The sequence below is a fragment of the Hippocampus guttulatus genome, chromosome 6, assembly GCF_054856545.1.
Source record: "Hippocampus guttulatus isolate MCC_2025c chromosome 6, RoL_Hgut_1.0, whole genome shotgun sequence".
NCBI classification, from domain to species: Eukaryota; Metazoa; Chordata; class Actinopteri; order Syngnathiformes; family Syngnathidae; genus Hippocampus; species Hippocampus guttulatus.
Genome location: NC_141266.1, coordinates 2,219,967 through 2,235,804, shown reverse-complemented (window position 1 = coordinate 2,235,804; position 15,838 = coordinate 2,219,967). Strand labels below are relative to the sequence as shown.

Genomic DNA, 15,838 nt, shown 5'->3' with positions numbered 1-15,838 from the left:
TCGCTTCAATGATATCTGGCGCCATCTAGCGTCGTGAATGGGTATAACGTCTAGACCCCGAATATAAGATGACCCCCACTTTTTCGGTCTTATTTCAATGCAAAAAAACACTTGCATTCGGGCCAATACGGTATCGACATGAAAAGGTTTTATGGCACCGTTTTATAGAATTGTTTCGTAATATAATCGCGCGAGACTACACAGGATCGCGAAGGAGCCAGTCTGACTCTCATGCATGCCGCTGGAGTGGGGCGAGATGGCTCCTCTGCAAAAGTGAAAATGCTTTGCTGGTTTTCAATGTATCTCAAGTTAGAGATTGCAAATGAGACTGGAGTGATAATAGGTACAAACATGACATCCATATCGCCTGAATAAATACAAAATAAATTTGAATCATTTCTCCATGACTGTTAACAGAACCGTTGAGGGTGGAGTTTATCGATTCTCCGGTCTTTAATAATTCATCGCGGGTGACAGTTTTTGCACCAGGGCTTGGTACCCATCCCTACCGATGACCATATACCACCTTGCAGGGAAAATGCCGAGACTAAAAAAGGACCCACTTGTTTGTCCTTCGTACAGTGGATTTCAAAAGTCTGTGCACCCCTGTTCACATGCCAGGTTCTTCTGGGGGGGGGGGGATTATTACTAAAATAAACAATTTTATTTCAACCATCATTACACCACATTTTCTGTTATCTCTTCTATTATTTTCTTCTTCGTGCTACCGCTATTTTTATTTTTATTCTTCGTGACAGGGGTTCACTTTGCCCTGGGGAGTCAAGTTCAGCATTCGCTTCGATGATATCTGGCGCCATCTAGCGTCGTGAATGGGTAGAATGTCTAGACCCCAAATATAAGACGATCCCCACTTTTTCAGTCTTATTTCAATGCAAAAAACACCGTCTTATATTCGGGCCAATACGGTATGTATCAAATTTAATCTGGTTTTAGTTAATGTTAGCAAAAAAGTCTAAGCTGTTAACATTTTTAACCAATTCGAGTGATTTGACAATCTCGAGTGCAGTAAATCTAAAATGGATATCTGCTGTACATTGCATGTTGGTTTGCAAGTATGATTCTGCCATCTATTATTGAGAACTGTTTCAAACAACAAAGCGTATGCAGGAAAAAAGTGGCTAAGATTACATGACTGTCAGTGTTTTATGTAATGTGTTGTGTTTATATTATTTTGTTATTTTAACTCTTTATATTGTTTGTGTTATGAAACCTGCCTTGGGACTACGGTTGAAAACGAGCAGTTATGCTAAGTAAGGCACATTTACACTGTTTATTCTTGTTGATTAACTCATTTACACCCTTTGACGTATAAATACATCAATTTGCGCATAGCCGTTCCCTCCCCATGACGTATTAATACGTCAATCACGTGTTTTCGTGGGGGGGGGGGGGGTTCAAGAGAGTCCGATGCAACTTCTCACCACCGGATTAGGCTCGACGGCAATGTTAAATAGCAAAGAAATGGCCATCGGGTGGCAGTGGTGCAAAAATCAACCAGGATCACGCCGCAGGAGGAGTAGAAAGGGCATACAGTGAAGGAGGGGCGTATGTGGATAGTGGATTGGAACATTAGCAACGAGCAACGATGGAGAAAAGGAAATAACTAACTAAAAATTATTTTTTTTTTGGTATAAAAGCGTCCTCGAAACAAAACAACAAAGGAGATGGTGTTTGTGTGGAAGAGAAAATGACGCTTCGGTCACTAATCGAAAGCGGCACCCGTCAAACGAACGTCGGCCTGCACAAACATGGCGTGCTACACGCAGCCCGCATAGCTCATGCCGAGTTTCGAGTTCATCTGATGAAGATGAACTTGCTCCACGTCAGCGATCATCGCTTGGCAGAGCATTTTGTGCCTCCCGATGCCCCACGTCGCCCACAAATCGTCTCCCCGGCGACTTCCAGCGATGACGGCAAAGAGACTGCATGGCCGACGCCGGGCACACGTCAGCGATTCGTTGGAATCGTCTCGTAGACGACGGCGAAAACGATGAATTGGAGAGCAATTTGGATCCCGATCTGTCGGACGAATACGTGCCTTCGGACATAATGGAAAGCAGCCGAGAGTCCTCGCCAGAGCCGCTGGAACGAGGAGGTAACCGCTGACTAGCTTGCAAGTTCCCATTCAAAACTTCATCACTTCTTATGCCTCATCAGTCACTTTTATGTACGGCTACATTCCCCGCTGTTCTATGAAGTTGCCAGTAACACCCATCATTTATGTACGGTTGATGCGTCTCGTAGATGTGGATGAAAATATGCGCTGACTTGCATGTCGCCATAGGTTTTCAAAAAACAAACAAAAAAAAAAACAGGACACATTTGGTCCGCTCAGCTCTGCTAAAACCACTAGTGTTAAATTCATATTACATTTCATTTCAAATTGGATGCTGAGCAACGTGGAATGAATGGTGTAAATAGCAGTGTGCGAGCATGTATGTGTCTGTGTGTGAGAGATGTTGAAATGTAAGTGGAAAGCAACAATAAAAAAAATTGAAAAATAAAAGTGTGGTAATTGTACATACTTCTATACATTACAGATTGTCCAACCAGAAGCCAAAAGATGACGACTCCTCGCTTTGGTGGTGGAAAGAAAGGTAAATAAAATGATTGTACCTCACTCTGCAGCAAGATATATTTGCAACTTTTTATGTTTCTATAATTTATAGGTCGTGCATCTGGACGTGGTGGGATGAATCGATGTGGTGACAAACTGGATGGAAGCCAAAAACCATCTTCTCCACAGCTGCACTTTTGCTCATAGTTCAATAGTTTTGTTGTTTGTAAATAAATTATTTTGCGACAAAAACATTATTTGTAATGTTCTTTTGTAGGAGGAACACATTATTGAGGTATTTGAGCTGCCACAAAAGCAAAAAATAGTGTCAAACTTGAAATGATGCTTGAAATGCATGCTTTTACAAAAAGCTCATTTTCTCTGGATTTCTGCAGAAAATCGGCCTTTTCCATCAAACTTAGCAGTTTTCTAATGCTGATTGCCAACGAACGGAGAAAGCTAGAAACAAACTTTTTTTTCTGCTGAAAGAAGAGAGTCTCACCTTTCTTTTGGCAGGTTGCATGTATATATAGCCATAGGACAGAAAATTCTGTGGGCCTTGCAAATCAGTCGAAATTCAGTAAAATGTGAGGGATTGAGGGGGTTGCTCCAGTGAAAAGGGGTGGTATTCAATGAGTTAATGTGCTCTGTCCAATGAAAGAGATATAAATGATGTCACTTTCAGCTTCACACTCACAATCTGGTAGCTGTCGCCTGTGAGATTTCGCATGCTATGTTTGTACAGTTCATCATATAGTTCATTAAAAGATCTGTTTTCTTTCGAATCCTGTTTTACTTGCATTTGTCAATGACTTAAACTACCGTCAGGCGAATAGCTCAATAAATCTTGGCGGCAGGCGTCGCACATTGGCGGCTGTGACAAATTTTAGGCGGCAAAATAATTAATTATATATATATATAAATTATCTATTAATGACCCCATAATTGTAAAAAAAATTAAGAATTACATTTGTCAAAGAGAGTTATAGCAACAAAGTGTTGAATGTTGCTCCAAAATCATGGGGTTGTTAACCCATCCACACCAGAATTGTAACAAAAATGTGAAGAAGAAAATCCATATATTAAGCCCGGATGGGGGCCCAGGGGTCAAAGCCCCCGGAAGCTAATGGGTTTTAGAGATTTTAAAGCTTGAAAACCAACCACTTTCTGCTTGGCTCTCGACGAAGGCGGACGCTTTTTTGCTCTGCTCCTGTCCCTCTCCACTCCCCCCCCCCCCTTGCTCGCCACTCAGTCTATGTGCTGTTCTTGTGCTGTCTTCTCCTAGCCTCCGCCGTATTTTTCATCCTAAAAAACAAACCATGGAATTGGTTGGCTGGTCTCTTGATGCAATCGACAAGATTTTCTCGACGAGAAGAGCAGGCAGTGGGGAGCCTGCGTGCCCCTCGGGACATTTGCTGCTGGGCACACCCTAGATCCATGGAGGAAGCGGAGAATGGTGTGCCTGTCAATACTGTCCGTTGAGGAGGAGGAAGACATCTAAATTATCGGCCTTCTGATAGCAGGTATGCTGCAGTTTGGTGTTTGCAGTTTCCTGTTCTATCGCAAAATCCAACCGACGAGAGCAGCTTTATTGGAAGTGAAGAAGCTGCCGGTCATTCTCGATGGTCTAGCGCGAATGTCCAACACTCAGACTCAAGCGGTGACTGAGCTCAACCGCAATTGCGGTTCTGGAGCGTCTCCGTACGATTGACAACAACAGGGAGAAGTGGAATTCTCGCTTCGAAAAGTAATTGAGGATTTGGCTGATCGGCGCCAGTGAAGGGATACAGCCATGGACTCAAGGCCACCTGAAATTGTTGGCGGCCGTCCCTCCAAAACAAACAACGCTATTTGGACCCCTTTCCCCTGGATGGAAGGTATGCCCCCACCATCACCCGCCTCCTTCTCAGCCATGGACTGATAAGCCAGGACTGTCTTCATGAGCAGACCTTGATGAAGCAGCTGCGGCCCGTTCACGCATACACATACACAACCAGACAATCACACGCGCATACACATCCTCATCCTCACCGCCTTCATCGTTCCTCTTCTTTTCCCCCGCGACGTGGAATGATCTGCGGAGTGCACGGCGGACTGTGCAGCTGGTCGGACGGGCCGCGTCGCGGTCACCCTCCTCCCCCTCCCCCCTTCCCATTCATCCTCCCCCTCATTACATGTTATGTCTTGTGACTTGTTGTAACTGTCATATGCTTATGTAAGTGCTAGGGTCTTTTTTTATCCTGGACTTAAATTATCCTCAGAAGAGGTTAGTTCGAGAGTGTTTTTTTTTCCCTCTCCCTACCTTGTGGTTTCCTTTCTTGACTGTAAATTTCCCCATTGCGGGACAAATAAAGGATATCTTATATCTTATTAATTTTATCAACAAAATTGGAACTTTATACTAAACATACTAAAGATGAAGAGTATTCAATGTACACACTACCTGTTCTCGAAATTTTCACAGAAAAAAAAGATCCCAAGATTGTTCACTATTCTTTCAAGTGAAAATTTGACATAGGCCTTGTGCAATTTTGCTTATGCATTCCTGTTGAGCACCAACATGTAATTTGAAATTTGCAGCTCAAAATCAAAACTAAAAAAGGAAAATATTCCCTGCCATATTTAAGATTTGTTCATCACTTGTACAGTATTCATAAAATGTTGTGTAAATGTGATAAAAAGCTCTTGATTCTTACCTCATACAGTGGTAGTTAAGTCCCAAACTGTTTACTATATATGGGTTATGAATGCATTTTCCGTATCGAACAAGGTGTCAAACGTACGGCCCGCGGGCCGGATCCAGCCCGCAAAGGAGTTTAAGCCGGCCCGCGAGATGATTATGTAAAGTATAAAAATGAGCTGCAATTTTTCATTAAACTGCTGTTCCAATTGCATCCACTGGATGGTGCAATTGGATTGTGGGAGGCATGCAAACTGTTCATACCATACTGTTCGCATTATATGCTTTGTCACCCTCATTACCCCAATATGTCGCTGTCAAAAAAGAGAAAAGTGGACGTCGAGTGCAGTGTTCCAAGAAAAATGGTCATCCTCCTATTTTTTCACGGAAGTGAATGGGAAAGCAGTATGTTTACTGTGTTCACAGCATGTTGCAGTGCTGAAAGAATATAGCCTTCGTCGCCACTATGTGAGTTTTCATGCCAACAAATATGACAACTTTCAAGGACAGCGGAGAAAAGAGAAGGTGGATGAACTGTTGTCGGGTCCGAAGAAACAGCAGTCTGCTTTTACTCACAGCCAAGACATCAGTGACGCTGCGGTGAAAGCTAGCTACCTCATTGCTCATGAAATCGCAGTGGCTTCAAAACGATTTGGTGAGGGTGAATTCATAAAAACATGCATGGTGAAGGCAGCGGAGATAGTGTGTCCTGAAAAGCGACAGGCTTTTGCAAATATTAGCCTGACAAGAAACACCATCGCAGACAGGATTTCTGATCTTTCAGTGGATTTGGACAGCCAGTTAAAGAACAAAGTAAAGGCTTTTATTGCCTTTTCAGTTGCCATTGATGAAAGCACGGACATTACAGATGTTGCACAATTGGCCGTTTTCATCCGCGGAGTTGATGACACATTGACCATCACCGAAGAGTTCGTGGAGATGATGCCAATGTACAACAACAGCCGCTGATATTTTCGACGCACTGGACAGGGTCGGAGTGGACTGGTCCCGCGCTGTCAGCCTGGCTACGGATGGTGCACCCTCAATGATCGGGAAAAAAAGCAGGTGTTGTGACAAAGTTCAGAGAGAAAGTGCGATCTGTCACTTGGGGGTCCTGGTTGACTTCATTCGCAACCAATTGCAGCATTCCGGACAACGACACGGTTACAGGTGGATGTACAGTAAGTGCAGAGGACGTGATTTCTGGACTTTTCATTGTATTTTGCACCAGGAGGCTTTGTGTTGCAAGTCATTAAACATGAATCACGTCATGAAAGTGGTCATCCAAACGGTGAATTTCATTCGATCCAGAAGCCTGAATCAGCCGTCAGTTTGACAGCCTTCTCACAGAGAAAGACCACATCAATGGCTTGCCATACCACACTGAGGTAAGGTGGTTAAGCCGAGGTGCAGTGCTGAGGCGTTTCTAAGACTTACTAGAAGAAATTGAATTTTTTTGGAAGAAAAGGACAAACCGATGTTAGAATTTCATTCCGGAGAATGGATGCAGGACCTTGCATTTATGGTGGATGTTACCGAGCACCTGAATACCTTGAACAAACAACAAAGTTGTCATACAGTAAGATGATAGCATATGCGCTTTCAAATTGAGGCTGTCATTGTGGGAGATGCAATTCGCCGGTGGTGATGCAGCTCACTTCCCCAGTCTGAAACGTGTGCGTGACCCAACGCGTCGCAGACATGAAGCGGTTCAAAGATAAAATAACGGGACTGTTACAGGAGTTTGAGCAACGTTTTCAGATTTTTGGTGAACTAGAGAAAGACTTCAAAGTTTTTTGCTCGCCATTCACCATGAATCCCTCTGATCTGCCCGTCAACATCCAACTTGAAATAATTGACTTGCAGTGTGATTGGGATTTGAAGGGCAAATTTGCCACAGCTGGCTTGGACACATTTGATCAGAACCTCTTGCCAGGTTACACCAACTTGACAGCCCTCGCTGCAAAGCTGTTGTCCATGTTCGGAACCACATATCTCTGTGAGCAGGTTTTCTCTGTAATGAGCATTAATAAAACAAAGCTGCGGTCAAGGCTCACGCACAGCCACTTGAACTACATCCTGAAGTTGGCTGTTACTCAGAATGTGACGCCTGATATTGATGCGCTGGTGAAAGCTAAAAGATGCCAGGTATCAGGAGTCAAATAAGCAATGTAACCCCACTTAAAGTGCTGCATTAGACACCTTAATATAGTTCTGTGATCTGTGAAAGAGTTCTGTGAAGTATGTTTGTGTGTTCTTTGTCCTCAGAATTTTCAAATAACTTAGTGATTTATGATGAATAGTGACGTCGTGTTTGCACTATTTTGGATACACTGTCCTCAGGTTTCAGCTTTATGTTTATATAATAATAATATAATAATACATTTCATTTATAAGCGCCTTTCAAAACAATCAAGGACACTTTACAATCAAAACAAGAACAACAAAACCACAGATAAAACTATAAATAATAGAAGGCGAGATGAATTTAAACTGAACATGCGATTCCAAATAGCGATTTTAAATAGCTGACGCCGGCAACATCGCCGTCGCGAGGAGCACTAGCCGACCCAGCCAGGCCAGCCAACACGCCGTGGTCCGCGGATCGGCCGCCGTTTCTGCCGTTGTCTCTGCGTGGCCGGTGGGAGGATGACCAAAAGGAGGTGATGCCCCTGGTGCCATCGAGGTGGAAGCCCCGACGAGATCCGTGGCGGATGCACCCCCGGGAAGGACGAGGAGCGACGCGCGGGAAGCGGTGCAGCGTAGGCGGGGAGCCCGACCGAGGACAACCGACGGTCCAAAACCACAACGAACCGCGACAGGAGTGCAGGGACTCCCCCGTGACGAGAGCAAACCGCAGAAGCGACAGCAAACCGCAAAAAAAAAAGAAATCCGCTAAAAAAAGAATAATTGCGGGTGAGCAGCGGCAGCCAGACACGCCAGCGTTCACTCAACCCGGAAGTGTGTGTTACCGATGTTAGATGCCATGTCAGACTTTTTTTTTTAATCTTTTTTTTCCCCACGCATTTCCTCCTCCCAACCCTTGCGGTCGACTTGGGACCAGTTCGCTGGCTCCCGGTCGATTCTGATCGACGTATTGGGCACCGCTGCCTTAAAATCAGAGGTAATTCGCTGACGATCTTAGCCCTTAGCGCCGTTGTTTGCGCATGAGCGGTGATACAGTCATCTGATTGGTTGCTCTCTATGTCAATCAAGTAACGGGATTGATGATAGGCTGACGGACTACGTTCTGTGAAGTTGGCGCTTTGTTTGAATGGCATCGCCGCTGCCGAGGCGTTTTCGATGCTTGTCGTGTGAGAACCCGGGAGCCGCATTGAACCAGCCAAAGAGCCGCGGGTTGGCTCTTTGGCACTACACCAGGCTAACTAACCAGTTAACCTGGTTAGCAGCCTGGTGTAGTGAGTGCCTGTATTTCCTAAATTTTATATATAACAAAAAAAAAGACATTAAAACATCTTTTGAGATGGACCAATACACATTGAGAATATGTATGTCATCAATTTAGTGCTTAAGAGAGAGAGAGAGAGAAATATAAAACTGAGTTTATTTTTAGAGTATTACAATTGGCACTGATTTGGTGGAATGGTGCGTATAATAGAAATAAATATAACAACATATAAGATATACACATTGATGTTTGTATGTTTCGGTTTTAATTTGAGAACAATCGGTTGCATGGTCTCTTTCTTCATCCGTGACTCAGTGTTGGATGATACTTAAAACCAAAGACTTGGACTCTAAAATCTGAGGATAACATTTGTATAATAATTTAAAACGTGGTGTAATGATGGTTGAAATAAAATTGTTTATTTTAGTAATAATCCCCCCCCAGAAGAACCTGGCATGTGAACAGGGGTGCACAGACTTTTGAAATCCACTGTACGAAGGACAAACAAGTGGGTCCTTTTTTAGTCTCGGCATTTTCCCTGCAAGGTGGTATATGGTCATCGGTAGGGATGGGTACCAAGCCCTGGTGCAAAAACCCGCGATGAATTATTAAAGACCGGAGAATCGATTAACTCCACCCTCAACGGTTCTGTTAACAGTCTTGGAGAAATGATTCAAATTTATTTTGTATTTATTCAGGCGATATGGATGTCATGTTTGTACCTTTTATCACTCCAGTCTCATTTGCAATCTCTAACTTGAGATACATTGAAAACCAGCAAAGCATTTTCACTTTTGCAGAGGAGCCATCTCCAGCGGCATGCATGAGAGTCATGACTGGCTCCTTCGCGATCCTGTGTAGTCTCACGCGATTATATTACGAAACAATTCATAGCCTTCTATAAAACGGTGCCATAAAACCTTTTCATGTCGATACCGTATTGGCCCGAATGCAAGTGTTTTTTGCTTTGAAATAAGACCGAAAAAGTGGGGGTCATCTTATATTCGGGGTCTAGACATTATACCCATTCACGACGCTAGATGGCGCCAGATATCATTGAAGCGAATGCTTAACTTGACTCCCCAGGCCAAAGTGAACCCGTCACGACGAATAAAAATAAAACTAGCGGTAGCACGAAGAAGAAAAATAAAAAATAGCGGTAAGAAAGAAAAGAGAAGAAAATAATAGAAGAGATAACAGAATGCTGGAGAAACGCAGCGACAATCTGGAGAAAAGTGGGTCGAAGATCGGCCAGGTTAACCGGCAGCTGAAGAGAAGTTATGCTGTAATTTACATTTCAAAAACCAGAAGACATTCATTTATGAATGTGATTGCACTTTAGTTTACACATTTAAATATTCAAATATTAAGATTTGAATGAGGCAAAAATAACCTGCTTTTTCTCTCAAATATATCGTTATAATCATTTGTTTCAGATGTACTGTAATTATTTTCTGTATAAAGATTAATTTGGTGTTCAAAAAGTATTTTTTCAAACTTGAGTCTTGAAAAAGAGGGGGTCGTCTTATCATCAGGACCGTCTTATATTCGGGCCAATATGGCATTATTATTTTGATGTGTGGGGTGTACAGCCTGTGATGCTACGTTAACCATCGCATTCAACTTCATTCAGCTGAACACAACAGCCATTATCATTATCTCTCACGCCCCAGGCATGACCAATCAACTTACCGTATTTTCATGACTATAAGGCGCCATTAAAAGTCTTACATTTTCTCCAAAATGGACAGGACGCCTTATAATGCGGAGCGTCTAGTGTATGAGCTGAGTTCCGAAGCCTGACTGAGAGCACTTCTGGCCAACACGTTGTTTATACAGAGAAAAGGCGGACGTGAGTGATGACAGGCATGCGGAAGTCCGCCAATGAGTGAAGGGTGGGTGTGTAAGAGGACGCTAAAGGCACGCCCCTAGCAGGTACCAGTCGCCAATGAGTGAAGGGCGGGCGTGTAAGAGGACGCTAAAGGCACGCCCCTAGCAGGTACCAGTCGCCAATGAGTGAAGGGCGGGCGTGTAAGAGGACGCTAAAGGCACGTCCCTAGCAGGTACCAGTCGCCAATGAGTGAAGGGTGGACGTGTAAGAGGACGCTAAAGGCACGCCCCTAGCAGGTATCAGTCGCCAATGAGTGAAGGGTGGACGTGTAAGAGGACGCTAAAGGCACGCCCCTAGAAGGTACCAGTCGCCAATGAGTGAAGGGCGGGCGTGTAAGAGGACGCTAAAGGCACGTCCCTAGCAGGTACCAGTCGCCAATGAGTGAAGGGTGGACGTGTAAGAGGACGCTAAAGGCACGCCCCTAGCAGGTACCAGTCGCCAATGAGTGAAGGGTGGGCGTGTAAGAGGACGCTAAAGGCATGCCCCTTACATGCCGTATGTTGAAGCTGGCGTATGTTTTACCATGCCTGGCTGCGCCCAATAATACAGTGCGTTTTGTGTATGTGTCAAATACAGAAATAGCACCTGCTACTGAGACTGCGCCCAACAATACGGTGTGCCGAATGGTCGTGAAACTACAGTACACGCAATGCAATTCTTACGATCATGAAAATGCTTTGTTCTTCTTGGTTTGATTAGTCATGCCTGGAGAGGGACGAAAGAATGTTGTTTCATTTTCCCGGGGAGCGCAGCAGCCGCGGTGTATCTTGCATGACCGATCGGGGAAGAGAGCCCCCCGCACCCTTTCTTTTGAAATTGTAACAATTATCTGGCAGTTTCATGTGGCCTCCTAAGTACCACCAAAGAATTTAATTTACATTCACTTAAAAGTGCAAATTCGAGAAAGGTTTCTCATTTCCTGAGCTACATTTATGAGGTCCTTAAAATCCTTATTGAGGAGTAGTATCTAAAAAGTGAAACATGGAAACATTTTTTACTTTAATTGAAGAACATTAATCAACATTTAATATTGTTCACCCTCCTAACCGTTTCCTCTTGGTGTCCTGTTTCAGTTTGAATACTTCCAAAACTTCTCCAATAAGGAATATTTGTCCTCTTTTATAGTTAGCTTGTAAGAAACCTTTAGCCATGAACCTTAAAGTTCGTTTCATTTTTTTAATGCCTTTCGTTTTTGATACAAGAAAAGCTAAGTTTAAATAAACTACGGTACTTTAAGAAATTATAACTGATGATTATATAAAAAGGAAAACGATTGGTTGTTCGTTCTTAAGTGAAATAAAGTAAAAGTGCCGTTGATATGGCTACGTGATTATTCTATGGAATTTTCAGGACACGCAAGTACTGAAATATTCGATAGCTGCAGCCCTGCATACAACTCCCTGGTTATATTGTTGTATGTTCATTGTTTAATAAAACCCTTGCCTCAAATCATTGGGATTAACCTGCAAAAAAAAAAAAGATCCTCAATATTTGTAAATTCATCCACAATTGAAGCCATTGATGAGCAAAATTGCTCTTTAAATAAAAAGTGACATTGAGCCTTGTCCCTCGACACCCAATTTAACTTTGCACCAAATGACTGTGAGTAAAAATAAATGCTTCACATTATGATTTCTTCAGAACATTTCTTTCCATACAAATCATTGTTTTTATTTTAAATTAATGTTGTAGTTGCATGACACATTCATTTAAAAAAAAAAATTAAAAACAAAACCCTATTAATTCTGTTCTTGTTTGTGTTTTTCCAAACAAGTACAGATTAGAATACCAGATTGATAAGGAGCTTTGTAAAGTGTGGGACTATCCTCAAATTTGGAATGAGACCCATCCCTAGTCATCAGTGCTGCATGCAAGCAATGTTGAGTCTTTACCTCAAAAACCCTCTTCTGGCCTTCATCTGGTTCCCGTAACTTTCAGGTCCAATTTTGTCCACCCCGCAGGGGAGTAGTGTTCTTATTAATTTAAGGCAGATAAGGCGTTAGCAATGTGGCAGGCTTGCAAAGTCATATTTTTTGTGCTGAAGTTCTCCTCAAAAGGGTTTGCTGTACTCTGTATTGGAAGTGCTCCTCGGACTGCAGTTTCCATTCAAGGATGATGAATTTGACGCAGCTGAGTGGCCCTCCCAGAAAAGGGTTTCACTTGGTTTAGGGGGACTGGGGAAGGACCTTGAGCTGTCATCGATGGAGGCCTGGTTAAGGGGTGGTGGGGGCAAAACAACAGAAGCGGTCTCATTCCCGACCAAAGCCTCTCCAGAGCACTGCTGTGTTGGCCATGGGCCATTATACCAGCGGTCCTCTCTCAAAATGTCCGGCAGCAAGGTGCTAGTCGGGCCAACCACGGGGGGGCAGGGGCGGCCAGAACAAGAGGGCAGGGGTGGGGCACTGGGCGGTTGAGGTGCTGGCGTCCGAAGAACGGCATGGTGGTTTGTCTCAGTCTCTTGCAGACAGTGAATTGGAACTGCTGTGGGAGAGAGGAAAAAGGCAAAAGTTGTCAAATGTTGAACGAGAATCCTTATTTCCACCAAGCAGTGAAGGTGGATTCACTTTTGTACATTCGTCAATTTTTGTGAACAGGGGGCTGGAAAATATCTGAGAGAAGCCCACATCCGGTCCGTTCATCACTTAAGCTCGCGATATTAAATTACCAGTAACTGCCTGGGGACTGCATATTCTCAGATAAACTACTTAATGAATGCCAGGGAGGTAGAGACACAGCCGTGGAGCCTTTTCTGCACGATGTGGAAAGTCTCATCTGTCCAACATGGTTCCTATTCTTAATAATTCCTGAGCCACACCAGCGCAGGATGGTGGCTCTGCCAAGCCCATTGTGACGATGTGTGTGTCCTAACTGATTCCAACTGGATATGTGTGCCAGAGTGCAGATTGATAGGAAGATGGTGAGCCAGGAGGAAAGGTCATAGCGACACAACAGCCTCGCTCAAGTCACACATCTCATTATAAAAAGGCACCAAAATAACCATTCGTTCCAGTGACTGTGTACAGTACAGCTGTAGCAGGATGGATGTAGGCAGAATTCAATGGCGGGTTGGACCGCAAGGTTGACTTGTAAGTTGATAAAAGTAAATGCAATGCCGACACGGCCTTCATATTGTGCAGTGGAAATGGCATTCAAGTTCATCATCCAAAACACAGTTAAATCAGCTGTACTACTGAGAGGAAAATGTTGCTTGTGAAGGCTAAGTGTGTTATGTTCAATCCATCCATCCATTTTCCGATCCGCTTTATCCTCACAAGGGTTGCGGGAACCTATCCCAGCCGTCTTTCGGGCAGTAGGCGGGGGACACTGTGAACGGTTGCCAGCCAATCACAGGGCACACAGACGAACAACCACCAACGCTCCCACTCATACCTAGGGACCATTTTGTGAGTGTTCAATCAGCCTGCCATGCATGTTTTTTTTTTTTGAATCTGGGAGGAAACCGGAGTACCTGGAGAGAGCATGCAAACTCCACACAGGTAGGCCGGAGCTGGAATTGAACCCAGTACCTCTGCACTGTGAGGTCGACGCGCTGGCCACTGGACCACCCGTGTGTTATGTTATTTGACAAAAATCTTCAAAGTTTTAAGCCATCCCAAATGAACAGAGAGGTTCACAACTCAACGGGTCAATATTAGCAACATTTTGTTCAATAAGCTGTTGGGAATAAAGCCATTCAATTCCTGCTTTTGATTTTGCCTGTACTAGGGCTGGGCAGCTTATTGTTTTTATCGAGTTTACTGCCCAGAACAATCTCCTTTAAATGTATTTATTTATTTTTTACCAGCTTCCCTATTTCAAAGTGTGTTCTCTGTGACGTGCACTGCTCCCACTAAAACCATGGAGAAAAGAAAGGATCAAATTTGTAAAAGCAGACTCAGTGTTGCCCAGTTCGTAACGTTTAGCATGTATTTTTTCCAAAAAGCAACTCGCTATTTGTAATCGCCCCCCAATAAGAATTAAAACAAAAAACAGACGTTGTATCGAGCGAAAGGGTAAAGCGCTCAATTTACCGGTCGATCTACGTCCCAACCCTCATCTATGGTCACGAGCTATGGGTTGTGACCAAAAGAACGAGATCCCGGATACAAGCCGCCGAAATTAGTTGTCTCCGCAGGGTGTCCGGGCTCTCCCTTAGAGATAAGGTGAGAAGCTCGGTCATCCGGGAGGGGCTCAGAGTAGAGCCGCTTCTCCTCCACATCGAGAGGAGCCAGATGAGGTGGCTCGGGCATCTAATTAGGATGCCTCCTGGACGCCTCCCTGGTGAGGTGTTTCGGGCATGTCCCACTGGTAGGAGACCTCGGGGACGACCCAGGACACGCTGGAGAGACGATGTCACCCAGCTGGCCTGGGAACGCCTCGGGATCCGCCAGGAAGAGCTTGAAGAAGTGGCTGGGGAGAGGGCTTCTAAAACTGCTGCCCCCGCGACCTGGCGGATAAGCGGTGGAAATGGATGGATGGATGGATAAAACAAAAAACAGAAAAGACATGAGAAGCATAATTTTCCGCATGAGAAGAAAGGAGATGGAAAGTAAGCACCGAGTCAATTCATGCCACGCCAAAGACGTGGTGCTTACTTTTGTTGTTGTGATTTATTGAAATGTTGGAAAGTTTTGACCCAAAGTATCTGCTTTTAGGCCGCAAATATTTTGCTGAGGTCACCTTGCCTCACATGACAATTCTCTACATGAGAAACAATTGTGTGAGAGCTGGACGTGGTGTAGTTAATCTTGGTTAAATTATTGAATATATGATAATTTATTAAGAATTGTACTTTAAACATTTTGACAAAAGGGAGATTTTTAACCTTATAGGAAGCATTTATTTTCACAATATTGATGAAGAATAAATTTCTTTTACTTCTGTGGAAGTTGATGCAAGTTAACGCTGGGGCGAAACATGATGGTGAGCAAATCGTGTTTAGTATCAGGAGGTTTGTTTTCTTTTTCTATATGGGAAAAGGGGAAAACGTTCATCTAAATCAGAAATCAAGACAAACCACACCCTAACCACTTTCACAACATAGTGTTATCAAATGCAATAGCTGTATCACGATAATGATTTAACTGACAGTTTTCGAAAGAACCATGCTCATTATTGTGGTTGAAGTTTACTGGGGTGTAAACATTTGTTATGTTGTGACTGGTCTAACCGTTGATGTAAATTTTTTTTTTTCGAAGTCAGCAGTTCTAAAACCTTTTTTCAATGTACTGTACATCTTTTCGTAGAGAGGCTTACTGACTTGTCACTTCAAGTCATGAC

The 15,838-nt window shown here is 43.7% G+C and overlaps 1 protein-coding gene across 6 annotated transcripts in view; it reads right to left on the bottom strand.

Moving 5' to 3' along the window:
- Positions 1 to 12,203: 12,203 nt before the first annotated feature.
- The window catches only part of azi2 (5-azacytidine induced 2), a 61,907-nt gene continuing 58,272 nt past the window's right edge, over positions 12,204 to 15,838 (bottom strand). For 5 of the 6 annotated variants that reach the window (XM_086112843.1, XM_086112847.1, XM_086112842.1 and 2 more), the window contains one exon: positions 12,204 to 13,039. In XM_086112843.1, the coding sequence (XP_085968969.1) occupies positions 12,609 to 13,039 (431 nt within the window). In that variant the 3' untranslated portion in view covers positions 12,204 to 12,608. Of the gene's footprint in view, positions 15,006 to 15,838 lie in introns of all 6 variants that reach the window. The other variant, XM_086112848.1, reaches the window with a different exon arrangement.